Here is a 15,097-nt window from a genome sequence, read left to right as displayed (position 1 = left end):
CTGTAACTGTTGTCTTCCTCAGAAGGAATTTTTCACAAAATTATATAGTGAAACCATTAATAGGAAAAACTTTAGGTACTTCCATAGTGAAAAATTAGGCAATGAATTCCATTGCCACCTTCCACTGCTCATTCATAGAATCATAGTAACAGATCTCATATTCTGGCAAAGGCAAAAAGAAATGCAAACAAATCCCAGGCACTAATGTGACCCATCAATCCCTTTTTACTCATTCTTAAACAACACATTTTTCCTAGAGAAAATAAAAAAAATTACTGTTCAAGAAGTTCTCAACAGAAACAATATACAGTTAACCCTTGAACAACACAGGTTTGAAATGCACAGGTCCACTTACATGCAGATTTTTTTCAATGAATACAGTACTATAAATGTATTTTCTTCACGTTTTCTTTTTTTTAAATACTTTTTTTTTTTAAGTAAACTCTACCCTCAATGTGAGGCTCAAATTCATGACCCCGAGATCAAGAGTTACATGTTTTACTGAGCCAGGCACCCCTCCTTATGTTTTCTTAATGACATTTTCTTTTCTCTAGCTAACTTTACGGCAAGAATACAGTACATAGCATATATAACTAAAAAATCTGTGTTAATCAACAATATGTTATCGGTAAGGCCTCTGGTCAAGAGTAGGCTATTAGTAGTTACGTTTTTGGGAAGTCAAAACTTGCACTCGAACTTCGGACTGCACAGGGGTTGTGTTGTTCAAGGGCCCACTGCAGTCCACCAAAATTCTTTGGGACAAAGAAGACAGACATGTAAAAGAAAGGTTGTTCTATTAAGAGCTAGACAGACATTCTGAAATGTAAACTCCTTGAGAAAAGGCCATTTTTGTCCTTTTGGGGAGGAAGGGGCAGAGGGAGAGAGAGAGAATCTTAAGCAGGCTTCAAACGAGAGAATCTTAAGCAGGCTCCAAACCCAGCAGAGAGCCTGATGTGAGGCTAAATCTCACAACCCTGAGATCGAGACCTGAGTCAAAATAAAGAGTTGGACGCCTAACCCACTGAGCCACCCAGGGGCCTCATTTTTGTCCAGTTTGTTAATTGCGGTCTCTCCAGATTTTTGTTAAGTGTTATATCTACAAGAATTCCTGGCACACAGTAGTTACTCAGTAAATATCTGTTGAATAAATGAAACAGTTCCTGCCACATAGTAGGTAGTCAGTAAATAACTAGTGGATGATCAAAATGCCAATATATGTTACTCATTAAACTGAATACATAAACTTTTTATTATTTTTTTAAACAAAGGATTTTCTTTGTTGAGTCACCAAGCAATCAGCTCCAGGGGATCTCATCATGGCTTTCTTATGTCCTATTAAGAAGTCCAACTTTAGGGCACCTGGGTGGCTCAGTCAGTTAGGCATCTGCCTTTGGCTCAGGTCTTGATCCCAGGGTCCTGGGATCGAGCCAACATTGGGCTCCCTGCTCAGTGGGGAGTCTGCTTCTACCCTCTCCCTCTACCCCTCCCCCCTGCTTATGCTCTCCCTCTCTCAAATAAAATCTAAAAAAAAAGTCCAACTTTAAGAGCTTAGATATGTGGTGGCTCCAGAAAATGCACTTGTTAATGATGCAGGAATTCAGTATGCTGCATCCCAAGTAGAGTAGAGGGTTTTTCTCAAACTAGAGAAGCCCTTTTAAAGCTAGAATATAAACAAGGAGTATGGGCTGCTTTTAAGTCTAACACAGCAGATTAGTCTAGCAGATGTTTACTTCTATGCGTAAAATGAAAATAACTAAGGAACTGTGGGTAATAATAGTAGATACAAATTTACTGACTTACAGTTTGAAGATATTTTAGGGCTATGTTTATTCTTTGCAGTTAAAGGCAACAAGGAAAATACTTAGGATTTCCTTTTAACAGTAATATACTAACTTTTATTGAGCAATTATTGAGCACATTCCAGGCACTATGCAACGTGCCTTACACAGGTTTTCTGGTCCTTCTATATGAAAATGTTATATACTATAAAATTTGGTAAGTACTTTGAAATGGCAAAGTTTTAGACTTGTCAGCAAAAAGGTGTCAAAATCCATGACAAGATTCACAGATTCACAGCCTCATGAGATTGTGTAAACTATCTGTAAAAATCAGACTTAAGGAAAACGCTAGCCTTCGGTCACATTCCAGTCAGGCAGCTAGATTCCTACAGCTATAGCCTATAGGACTTTCAGGATTCTATGCTCTTCCGCAGCATGCCTCTCCTGCATACATGATTTTGCCTGTGATGCTTGCTGTACTTCCTTCCCAACTATCCATGTTTCTGGAACTAGCTCAGGTATTCTCTAAGGAGCCTTCCACAATAACTTCCTGCAGAATGGTATTCTTTTTTTGTGTTCTAGTAATACTTGGAACACAACTGCATTATAGTACCTCTCAGAATATATTATATGGTCTGTTTACATCTGCATCCCAAACCACACTGTAAGACCCATCTTAGAAGCAGGGAGTAGTATTATCTAGTTCATTTTCATTACATTTCCACCAAGTGGCTGGTTTTGGGCACATGGAAGATCCATAATTTTTGAATGAATGATTCAGATTTTTTAAAAGTTTTCCCTACTCTTATTATCATTTAAAAAAACTGAGATATAATTTACCTTTTGAAAGTATACAATTCAGTGATGTTCTGTATATTCACAAGGTTGTACAAGGACCATCACCACTAATCCTGAGACACTTCCATCAGCCCTGAGAGAAATCTCTCCTTGTTAGCATTCACTCCCCAGCCCCTGACAACAACTCATTTACTTTCTGTCTCTATGGATTTGCCTCTTCTGGATAATGACATAAATGGAATTCTGTAATATATGGCCTTTTATATCTAACTTCTTTCACTTAACATAGTTTTCAAGGTTCATCCATATTGTAGTATGTACTAGTACTTCACTCCTTTTTTATGGCTGAATACATTCCACTGTATGGTTATAAAACAGTTCTACATTACCTTGCCAAAACCCTTCAAAAGCTCGTTTTCTAAACATATATGTAACACAAGGTCTCCATAATCTGGCACCAACCTATCTATCTAATCTTATTTTAACCAGTCCCTAACAAAACTTTCAGTTCTAAAGGGCTGGTCTCTTCAATATTCCATATAATTACCTAGTATTACATTATCATATTACATATAATTTCCTAGAAGGCATATAATAAACACTGATAGGGGCAACAAAATCTGAACATGTTAAAACTCAGATTTTAAGACCCTAAAACAATAGCAAAGCATGAGATTTTAGAGGTGGAAGTAACTTTTCAGATTGTTAGAAAGTTGCAAAACTTTTTTCTTAAAGCACCAAAACCTTTTCTTATGCTGAAACCCAACAATATTGGTAATAATAATAACAGATATTTATTGAGTGCTATTTGGCAGGCATCGTTCAAAGCATCGCACTTAATTCACAAATCTGCACAACCAACATATGTAGTAGTTGCTATTATTGTACAAATTTTATGGATGAGTAAACTGAGACAGATTAATTGGCCTAAGATCAAACAGCTAGAAAACAGTGAGCCAGAATTTGAACCGAGAGAGTTCGGCTCCCAAGAGGCCCCTCTTAACTACCACACATCATTATAGAGTACAAAGAGGAATTGTTCTGACTGCAGCAGAGGCTGGAGGCTCACCTTGCTTAGGTTTCTATTTAGTTCCTTTCTGGCACTTCTATGGACTCAATTCTAAAGTTCAAAGAAGTGTGGGGGGAAAAAAAAAAAAAACCAATTCTGGCCCAGCCTCTTTAGTTTATAGTCGAGGAAAACAAAACCCAGAGCTGAAGTGACTTTCTAAGGTCACAGAGCTATTCAACTGCAGAACCAGGACTAGCACTCAAATTTTTTGGCATTTAGTGCTTTTTCTACTATGTGAAACATTCTGCATAAAAATTCTGATTAACTTCTTTTCCTTAGGATAAATAAAAATACTCAAGCATTTCTAAAAAACTCACAGTAACCATTTTTACCTAATACTTACTTTTCAGTGACAGATTCTGCAGAAGGCCCAGTAGCATTCTGACCATTAGTGCCAACCTTCCCCACCTTCTTCACAGTCTCCAGAGCTCTTAACGTACTGTCAGTACTACGTGGGATTAGCTGGGAAACACTGTTTTCTGCATTTGAAATTCCGTTTGTACTTGGAACAATTTTCCCCGTTGTTTCAGTACTTCCTATGACAGAAATGACATTTCCGGCTGTGGTTGTGACAGTGTTGTTTACACCAACTTTATTTAGAAGAGGAAATGTTCTTACAGTTGCATTGATCTTTTTGTTCCTTAATCGATACCTGTTTCAAAAACAATCAACATATCAGTGAATATTTCACTAAATCTTACCCTGAAAGGAGAAAAAAAGAAGACAATGGGAAAAGATTTAAATAGGAACAGCTTTAAAGAAAAGTTTCTTCAGCTAAATATCAAATACAGTCTACATCAAACTCTGCTGTGATAGATGCCACATTAAAATACATATGCCCCCCCACAAACATATATGTAGGCACGTAATTAATACAGCAAGCAAAATACACATGTATTCAAAGAAGCCTTTTGAGGGAATAAGAAGAGATTCTTTTGAAAATTTTATATAATTGGAATATAAAGTACATTATATAAAAATGAAAGGAACCATACCAAATTTATTTAGCAATGCAAAATGAAGAGAAAAGGTATGAAAAAGTTGGCAAAATTCTGTTATTACCAAATGATGAGAGCATTATATAAATTAAAAAAAATTATGAAACCAAAACTCATTCTTAAACACTATACCAAAATATGAAAATTTAGTATATTTTTCAGATTAAGTTTATGCCTTAAGTAAAAAGGATTTTGATTAAAGACTTTTCCGATATTAATTTCAGGGTTTTATTTATATAACAGGTGTTATTTATATAACACTCTTAATATATAAAGCAATTTGATCTTGGAGTCCATTTAAGAAAATTTGTTTCCACTTGTACAATTCAAAAACTTCATTATAATGTAGTCCTAGTCAATGTTTCGTCTAATACTTTAAAGTGATGAACTATTACACGAATAGAAAAACGACTACACACATTTGAAGTCATAATTACATATGCCTAAATTAATCTGATATTAATGTTATACATAAGCAAACATATGGTAATTAAATATAAATAGCGTTAGTGATGAGCAATGCCTTCACAATCCCCTCCCTCTCAGGCCATCAGTATCTACAAACAGCCTCATTATTCAATCCTGCTCTTTTCCCTCCCTCCCACTCCCCCCCACACACACACTGAACAGAGGCATGTGGAGCTCAATAAAAGACAAGTGTCCCCGGACGAGACTGGCTGAGGATGCAGCGACAGAACACAAAGTTAAAAAAAAAAAAAGAAGACAATAGTTATAGCCAATCTATATATGTCATCTCAGAGATTCTGGGGAACCACTGATTATGAGTAGGGTACAAGCAGACCTATATTTTAGAAAGGCAGTTTGGTGATGTGGAGGGGCCTGCACTTTCCTCAACATGCTCTCTGAAACCTGCTCTTCATTCTTCATCTCAAAGGTTCTTGCACAAAATACCCAGCTGCTCCTTGCTTTCCATCCTCAAAGGACAAATCTCAGCTATCCTTAAGATTACTCTGGCAGGCAAAAAACAAAGGTTTAATTGTGAGTACCTTAAAAGAGAAGAGTTGTAAGAAGTAAAACCTTAACTAAGGGAGGTAAAGTAAGTGACAAGTTCAGGATACATACTGGACTTCTAGCAACTAGGCAGCTAAAGACTTGGGCTTAGGATCTGGACCTCACACTTGAAACAGCCACTTATTTCCTATTCTTTTAAAATCATCTTTGAGCTCCCTGAAGTACTTACTCCCTGACTTACCCAGCTTTGAATCCACTATCTACCATTAATTCCTCCCTCGTAAGTACCTTCAACTCCCCCTGTTGGAACTCACCTGGTAAAACCCTATAATCTGATTCTTCACTTATTCTCTTATTCTGGGCCTGCTCCCTGGCAGCTGAATGTTGGTGGAGAAAAACTATGCCATCATGCTCTCTAGACTCCCTTCAAAATTATGATCAATTTTTTAAAATGGCCAAGCAATACATTAATACACTTCTCTACTAAATTCACTTTCCCATCTCTCACATCCTTTCCACCTCCACTCTCCACAGCTCCTCCACCACTGATGATACTGCCTCCCACTTCAGAGAAAATAGCTGAAACCAGAAGAGAATGACTTCTTTCACCACCAAGTCCAGTAACCCTCCTGCATCTGTAACTACATGCTCCTCTGAAAAAGGGATGAAGAGCTCCTGCTCCTAACTCAGGCCAATCTTGCGACTTGGGTTCTACCAAGGGCCCATCTCCACTTGAGCCCCAGGTCCCAAGCCCATCTGCCTTTGCAAAGACTCCACTCCTGTAATGATGTGTTGCTCTAGGGCACCATCACTTCATTCAGGTGTCTCCTTACATGTCATATCCTCTGTGATACCTTCCGAGACCATCTTATCTAAAATATCTCCCCTTTCTCAATCGTTCTCTTTCTCCATACCTTGTGTTATTTTTCTTCATGGCACAGATCAGTACCAGATATTATGCTTTCTAATTATTTGCTTTGTGTCAATATTCTCTACTACAATGTAAGCCCCATGAGAGCAAGGATTTTTGCCTTTCTTACCCACCACTCTACCTTCAGGACATCATACAGTGCCTGTGCATACTACGTGTTCAATAAATATTTGCTGCATGAATGTGGAGTAAGCCTCTAACTTCATATGGCCAAGAGAACGAACTACTGATTCTCTACCCCAAAAGCATTTCCCATCTCAGTAAAATACACTACTTGGTTATGCAGGTCCCAAACCTTGGAGTCATTCTTGATTTTTCTCTTTTAAGTCCACATTCAATCTGTCAGTTCTATCAACCTTACTTCTGAAATACATTCCCAATCTGATCACTTTTCATCATTTTCATTACTATGGTCCTAGGACCAAGATACCAATCTTGTGCCTGAACCACTGTAGTAATTTAATTGGTCTCCAGCCATGCAGACACTTAGTGACATTTCTATGACAAAATTAAAATCTCATTGTTGTGGGTTGGCTGGCTGGTTCAGTTGGTAGAGCATGCGACTCTTGATCTTACCAGGCTCCTGAGTTCAAGCCCCATGTTGGGCATAGAGCTTACTTAAAAAATAAATAAGATTTGGGGCGCCTGGGTGGCTCAGTTGTTAAGCGTCTGCCTTCAGCTCAGGTCAGGATCCCAGGGTCCTGGGATGGAGCCCTACATCGGGCTCCCTGATCCACGGGAAGCCTGCTTCTCCCTCTCCCACTCCCTCTGCTTGTGTTCCCTCTCTAGCTGTGTCTGTCAAATAAATAAAATCTTTAAAGATAAATAAATAAGATTAAAAAAAAAAAAACCCTCATCGTTGCATTTGAATAAAACCCTACAATGGCTTCCAAATTCTTCACCGTGGTCCATAAAGCCAGTATGATCTGGCCCTTGCCTACCTCTCCAATCTTATCTTTTGTTGTTCTTCTCATTCTCCATCTTCCAGACACACTGGTCTTGTTTCTAGTTCTCACGCATGCCAAGTTTGTTTCCACCTCAGACGTTCTTAAAGTATTTTATCAGTAACTGAAATTGTGTTTACATGTTTACTGTTCTTCTTCCTCCACTATAAGCATCTCAAATAGTACCTGGCACTTAACAATCATTTTTATAAATATTTGTTGAACTGGTTGATCCCAGGCTTTTGACACTCTCCAGAATGCAGCAACTCTTGGAAACACGATTCTAATACTCAGGAGACTGTTGGGAATTTACATTTAGTTTGGTTAGAGAGATGCATAGTAGTGAAAGCAGGCTGGAGTAAAATTTATTTAAGTAAAACAAATGTTTGCTCCTGGTGTATTATGTGAAATAAGACAAAGGTTCTACCCTCAAAAACTCAGAGATAGGAAGCAACATGTATTTTTTTAGCCAATAGGGTAGTGACATCTTCCACTTCCTTAATCCTTTGTATCATCCCGTTTTTTCTTCTTTTTTCACACAGCAACAAGGACTGTGAAGCTGGTTGGAAATAGGAATTGTAGATTATTTGCTCTTTCAACATAAATGTACTGAATTTACGTATCGGATACTTGCTAAGTGAAAAAAATATCAAGATTAATTACCCATAGGATAAATGAAGTCCAGTGAAAATACACACATGCAAATAAATAATTGCAGTATGACAAGAGAACTGGATGTTATAAAGTATAAAGCACTACACCGGCACAGTGAAGGAAGCAACTAACACTGCCTGGGAAGTCAGGATCCTCAGAAGGAAGTTGACATATGAGTATGACTAGGAACAGGAGCTCTCCAAATAGAGAAGAGAAAAGCATATGATATAGAGGAACAACACGTGCAAGGGAAAGAATGAAAGAATTTGTGTAGTAGTAAACAGTGATTAACAAGATGTACCTTAAAAAAATAAAGACTGCAAAAGGTAGAGTAAGGCTGGAAAGCTAGATTAGGACCAGATCCTGTGATCTCCTGAGGAACCAATTTAGAATGTAAAACAGAAGATGGACATGATTAGATGCTTATTTGCCAAAGAAAATCTTGGTAGCAATGAAATAGCCAGGTTGAACATAAGGAGATGCCAGGTTAAAGGCCATTATAGTACTAAATGGATAAATTGGGTAAAGACATGTGAAACACTAAAAATGGTACCTGACACCAAGAGGGACCAATTAATTTGGCTATGATTATTATTTATATACTACTACTGTTATAATTTCAGACAAGAGATAATAAAATTCTGAAGTAGGTAATGGAGATGGAGAGTAGAAAGCAAGCTTGAAGACATAAGAGATAAAATGGATTTTCAGCTGGGGTACCAGTTATGGGTGGAATGGCAATGAAATCAGTTTCTCCTCTTTGTTAAGTCTAAGTACACCCAAGCAAGGTCCCCTAAAAAGTTCTACTTTCGCTAAGAAGCTCTATTTCAGGTATGGGCAAGCTCAATAGATCTCCTAGAGTCTCAAAAACCAGCCCAATGTAAAACTCTATATTACAGAGATGCTCAGACTGGGTGCAAACAGCATCTTTTTGTCTTAGGACTCCTACAACCTCTCTAAGCTCTTCCAGTAGGGGGAAAAACAGAGAAGAGAAGCATGTTTCTACTCTTCTTTTTAATGCACACACACATATCATCTATCATATTGCTGCTGCTGTGGAGCTCATTATATACAGGGCCCAGTGCTAGCAACTGAAGAGAGGAGACCGTAATCAACAAGATGGATACAGTCCATTGAACTTACACAGCAACAAGGCAAACAGTCAATAGATCAGGGGTCAGCAAGCTACCTCTTGTGGGCCAAAATTGCCTGTCTGTTGTAAATGAAGTATATAGCTATGCCCGTTTTATGCACTATGGTGGCTTTTTTGCTACAATGGCAGAATTGAGTGGTTGTGACAGTTCACTGCATGATCTGCCAAAATGAAAATATTTACTATCTGGACCTTGACATAAAAGTTTGCCAACCACTAAAATTTACCATTAAGTTAACCATAATTTTGATAAGCATGATAAAGAGGAACCTGGTTTAGTATGTAGTATTGGGAAGACCCCCCCCAAAAAAGTGAAGGATAAGCTAGGCAAAAGAAAAGCTCCAAAGGCAAGGCCCCAAGGAACAGCATGATGTAGAAGACCTGAGGTGGGAAGGAACATGATGCATTCCAGGCACTGTCAGAAGGTAAGCGTGGTCTGACTACAGAATGTAATTCAGGAGCACTGATGAGATCAGAAAGGTAGGCATATAGATGATGCAGGGTCCACAATCTAGATTTTTTAACTTTATCCACAGGGTAAGGAGAAACCACCTGCTTCTCATTATCTGCAATGAGCTTAATGTATAAAGTTCTCCCTGTTTTGTGGGGAATGATGGGGTTGGGGGTAGGCAGCAATAGCTGTAAGACAACTAGTTAGAAGGCAATGGCAGATCGAGAAAAGGGGATGATAATTTAGACTATAAGGATGGAAAGAAGAATTGAGAAACATACAGGCAGGAAGCTGAACTGACTTGTTGAATAAGACAAGCAGGTGAGAGAAAGGTGACAAAGATGGTACCTTTAACATGGTATGTATAACTGGCTGGACAGGGTACACTGGGGGAGAGCAGAATGAAAGGTGGGAGAGGACGTATGGGAGGAGAAAATTAGCTCAACTTGAGCTTCAAGTGTCTAAAAACAAAAGGGAGATGTCTACTAAGAGCTGATACACAGGCTGCTTCAACAGAAAGGCTGGAATCAATTTTTTGGCAACAGGGGTACCTGAGTGGCTCAGCTGGTTAAGTGTCTGCCTTCGGCTCAGACCATGATCTTAGGGTTCTGGGACCTGGCCCGAGTTGGGCTCCCTGCTCGGAGGGAGGGGAACGGGACAACCACTGCTTCTTCCTCTCCTTCTCCTTTGCCCCTCTCCCCCGCTCATGCTCTCTCTCTCGCTTGCGCTCAAATAAAGAAATAAGCCCCAAAAAACAAAAAACAGAAACTTGGACAATACATATGGCAAAAAGACCAAAAGCCATAAGAAGAAAAAGTATCTGCTGTACTGTTTTACCTGGGACTTTGCCGTTATCTTCAACTGAACCTGAGCAAATAAGATTGCATGGAGGGGTGTTTTATTCTGCACAGGTGCTTAGCAAAAACATGGATTCCAGCTATACAATGCTTTGAAGTATGACACTTGAATAAGGTTCTAAAGCACTTATCATGTTAATCTTGCTCCCAGAAGCGAGAAGGTATAGTTTCAAAAGAAAAAATTATCTTGCAATCTAAGGAACTCTACAATGTGAACTTAATCACATCTGCGAAACCCACCACAAACTTTGCGACTACATAGGACACTTTCATAATGACCCCAAATTAAACCCATATGAAAAAGAATTTTCATAACTTACTTTTCAAGCTCTTCCTGAGAATGGGCAAAAGTACAGTTTGTTCCTCGGGGACACCCTCCTTGCTGACGCAGATCTCGGCACATGCTAGTCTTGTATTTGCTGTTTGGCTGAGGCTACAAAAAAGAAAATCAGTGTGTGGAAAAGTGAGGACTCTTGGGATTTCAGAATTTTATGATTTACAGCTTTAATTCTTTTTCATGTTAGAGAAGTAATTCTTATGCTGAAGCAACTGCCATTCCACCATTTCCCATTAGGCATTACACACAGGGTAACTCTGAACTGCCATTTTAAATATTCCTTCTGAGGATTATCTGAAACTGGTTCAAATGTTACATCTATTTATTTGTCAGGCAACATAATGTCCACAAAAATACAAGATTTTCTCCTCAATTCATTGCTGTCTTAAAATGATACCAAAACAAATGATTTAAAAAGCACTTAAAAAGCCATAAGCCTTGTCCACTTAAACTTTCCCAGGAGAGGTAGAATATAATTTCCCCTGAAAGTGAAAATTTATGAGACTAACTTATTTGTCAGCTTGAGGGTACAACTCTCTTCTTAGGCTTGGAGCTGTTTAAGTTCATAAAAACAATGAGGCAAAATATAAAAGCCTCATCATAACAGCTATAACTGCATCAAAATTTAAGATGGCATTGTTATTTCTGTGACCTTAATAAAGATGAAACATTTACATTTACCTATTTATCTGTCAGTTAATGTTTGATTATTATAATGTTTTCTAATAGAATAAGGGTAAAAGAGTGGAAAGATCACTTTGGAGTAGATTTGATCCCAGCTCTGGCACTTACTGTCACCAGGACCTTAGATTTGTTATTTAACCTCTTTAAACTTCAGCTTGGGAACAGCAATTATCTTGCAGGTGGCTGTGAGGATTAGAAATCATATAAATAAAATACTGAACATAGGAATTTGGCTCACAGTGAAGTAATAAATGGGCATCATTATTAGAATAAAAGATTATACCTTAAGCAACTCCTTCTAAAGTACATTGCAAATATTTTAAAAATTCTAACTCCACACATTTACAAACAGATATTCATTTGTACAAGAGCAATGGAGAAAAAAGTGACAATTTCCCTACATTAGAAAAGAATTAGACAAAATGTCTGGAAGGAATCATTGAGCTATACTTGGTCAAAACATTGACAATGAACCCATATTCAAAATACTCTCCCAATGGGGGCGCCTGGGTGGTTCAGTCGTTAAGCGTCTGCCTTCAGCTCAGGTCATGATCGCAGGGTCCTGAGATCGAGCCCTGCATCAGGCTCCCTGCTCAGCAGAAGCCTGCTTCTCCCTCTCCCACTCCCCCTGGCTTGTGTTCCCTCTCTCGCTGTGTCTCTCTCTGTCAAATAAATAAATAAAATCTTAAAAAAAAAAATACTCTCCCAATGGTTGCTGTGCTATGAATTATTTATCAGGTGTACTAAAACTTGAGCTTCTCTCAAAAGAACAGAGATAATAGAAACCGAAAAGAGCAGAGTCACATAAGAAGTCCATTAACCGAAAAGCTTGTTCAAGATGTTCAGGATGAAGCTCTGTTAGAGGTAACAGCAGTCAGAAGTGCAATGAATGTGCTTACCTGAGGTGTCTCATGGCCTTTCCTACTATAATTTTGTATGAAGTCCACAAGGCCATGAACCACTGTTTTAACAGCTACCATTGCATTTTCTAGCTGCTCCCAAGTTGGCGAAACAGCATCTACAATAAGCCGTCAAGGAGATGGGGGGGAAGAATTTGTTAGCAGTAATTCTCTTGTGTTATTTACCTCAAGGGCAGAAAAAGTATAAGCAACTGAATATTTTTCCACATACCTGGATTAGGGTCTATGTTTGCAAGAAGCTCTAAATGAGGCCTCAGTCTATTTAAGTTAGCTGGGTCACCCGTTCGTTGCAAAACAATTGTCAATTCCTGGACACTCTTTGCAAATGATTCTGGAGACTGCAGCTAACGAAGAGACAACAGAATGGCTTTTACTCTGCTTATGACAGATCTATATTCAAATGCTTCATTTAGTCAACATACTAAACAGGTTTTCAAGTGCCTTCAGATTCCATAGTAGGAGTATCAATGATGAATGAAATTTTCACCTCAGAATCTGCCCTATGAAATTCATCATTAGACACTTAGAAAACTTACCTATTATAAGCTGTATTAGCTCTCTGGGGTCAAAACACAGATAAACAACAGACTCTGAAAGCCAGGCTGCTTTTATGCTACTATCCTATATGTGCTTCCCTGTTGCCTCCCGTTGTTTATTTTGAAAGTTAGAAAAATAATAAAAAGAAATAAAGATAAAATAATATAGAGTCTGATACTTAAAAACACAGGAATCTCCAACTAGTTGTCTCTTTAGTTCCTTTAGAAGATTGCAATGCTCTTCTAAGTAACGGCAATGATATAAAACAAACATCACTAATTTCACAAACCTTATCAATGATAGACTGCATGTGTGATTTATGTGCCAAGTCACCATACAGAAGTGAGGACCACTGCTCAGGTGAAATGCGGAGTCCTGCTTCCATAGCAATATGAACAATTTGGGCATCATGTTCTCTGCGTAATGCTTCATAACTCCGAAATTCCTCCTTTAGCTGCATCAGAGAAGAGTCTTCATCCCTTTTGGTAACCTACGAAATAGAAAGGAGAAAAAAAAACCCATAAGAATTGGTCTGCTCTCCCTCCTTCTCCAGTCAGTTCTTTTGGGGGCAGAGTACAGATACCAGACACCAGACAAAAGGAGGTGCAGAGAAGAGAATGTCCTTATCACAAACTCTTTTTGGAACCAAGCAGAACTTACATAACCCAGTACATAGTTTTGCCTTCTTTCAATGAACTCAGCAGCTGATAGAGAAGACACTTGTAAACAGAAAATTATAGTGTACGTGCTCTTATTGCTCCGTGGCAACATAAAGGAAAGGCAATTAAATCTGACTTGGGGGAGAAGGAAGGGGTAACAGAGAAGGCTTCCCCAACTTGAAGGCTGCATGAACTGAGTCTTGAAGAATGAATAGGAGTTTCCAGGTAAGAAACAGAATCCTAACAAGAGTAGCAAGTGGTGAAACAGAAAAATAAAAGAGCAGAGCGCATAGAATTAAAGACTAAGAGGCTAGAGAAGAATCATAGAGGGCCTTATAAACTCCGGTGAGAAATTTTTATATTATGCTGAAGGGAATGGGAAGCCACTGAGGACTTTTAAGCGAGGAATGACAAATCAGTCCGATGGGTAGACATATATTAGCACTGCCACGTGATAATTAAGAAATTTTCTATCACCACAAAAATGATCATTAGGGTATTTATTATACAGCTTTAATTTATACCTGACTTAAGTCATTTAAAAAACATAAATTCAAAAGCTTACAGTTTCACATACAATACGTAATTTGTAAACATACAAATTAGTTTGAAACTAATTCTCTGAACATGCAAGTGTAAGACTAGATAATTTCCACAACAGATGATACCATTTATCTAAAACTTGCACAGTGAAATTTGAAACTTGGCTAGAAGTCAGAAGACCTAGGACTAGTACAGATTCTGTAATTCAGACTGAACAAATCATTCAAACTGTTCAAAATCATGATTTCCTCATTGGCAAAATGAAAGTATCTCCAAACCACCTCACTGGTTCTTTCTATTGTTGGCACATGAGACAACAATAATATGACCCCAAGAATATGAAGATGGGAAAATCAAGTTACCATCTGAGAATTAATAGTATCAGTTCAAAATCTCTTTGGAAATATGTAATTACATTAGAGAAAAGTGTGGGACATCCAAAATTCTAAACATAATCTTAGGTATAATTTGGAAGCAGAGTATGTAACTTAGAAGTCCCAAAAATCTATATTCTACCTTAACCTATTTAAAGAAACACTGAGGAAACAAAAGAAAGAATTATCAATTTAAAAAATAGAAGAAAGAAACCCAAGAACCAGGTGACGGTAGCACTCACCCAACTACCACGTAGGCTACACAAGGGTGCCTCATAGGCAGCATAAGCATCTATTCACCTGAGTAGTAAAGACATACACAGGTGGCTAGGAGCATGGTCATATTAAAGTTCTCACTACCATGCATCAAAATCACCCGTGAAGCATTAAAAACTACAATTTCAGGTAATCATAATTCCTGGCTTTGAAGACCACACG

At 38.2% G+C, this 15,097-nt stretch overlaps 1 protein-coding gene and 1 non-coding gene across 5 annotated transcripts in view; both read right to left on the bottom strand.

Moving 5' to 3' along the window:
* Positions 1-15,097, bottom strand: part of RC3H2 (ring finger and CCCH-type domains 2) — a 49,328-nt gene that overhangs the window by 12,842 nt on the left and 21,389 nt on the right. For all 4 annotated transcript variants that reach the window (XM_025887968.2, XM_025887970.2, XM_025887971.2 and 1 more), the window contains exons 6-10: positions 13,373-13,573; positions 12,758-12,890; positions 12,526-12,644; positions 10,926-11,038; positions 3,989-4,297 (exon numbers count right to left, since the gene is read on the bottom strand). In XM_025887968.2, coding sequence (XP_025743753.1) covers positions 3,989-4,297; positions 10,926-11,038; positions 12,526-12,644; positions 12,758-12,890; positions 13,373-13,573 — 875 coding nt within the window. The remainder of the gene's footprint in view (positions 1-3,988; positions 4,298-10,925; positions 11,039-12,525; positions 12,645-12,757; positions 12,891-13,372; positions 13,574-15,097) is intronic.
* Positions 12,974-13,084, bottom strand: LOC112836813 (small nucleolar RNA SNORD90). The gene has a single exon (XR_003211580.1). It is a non-coding gene; the product is annotated as a small nucleolar RNA SNORD90 (small nucleolar RNA).

Source organism: Callorhinus ursinus, unplaced genomic scaffold, assembly GCF_003265705.2.
Source record: "Callorhinus ursinus isolate GAN/ISIS: 27379988/994484 unplaced genomic scaffold, GSC_fseal_2.0 scaffold24, whole genome shotgun sequence".
Lineage (NCBI taxonomy): Eukaryota > Metazoa > Chordata > Mammalia > Carnivora > Otariidae > Callorhinus > Callorhinus ursinus.
The sequence above is the reverse complement of the archived record's forward strand: the minus strand, read 5'-3'. Positions and strand labels throughout refer to the sequence as shown.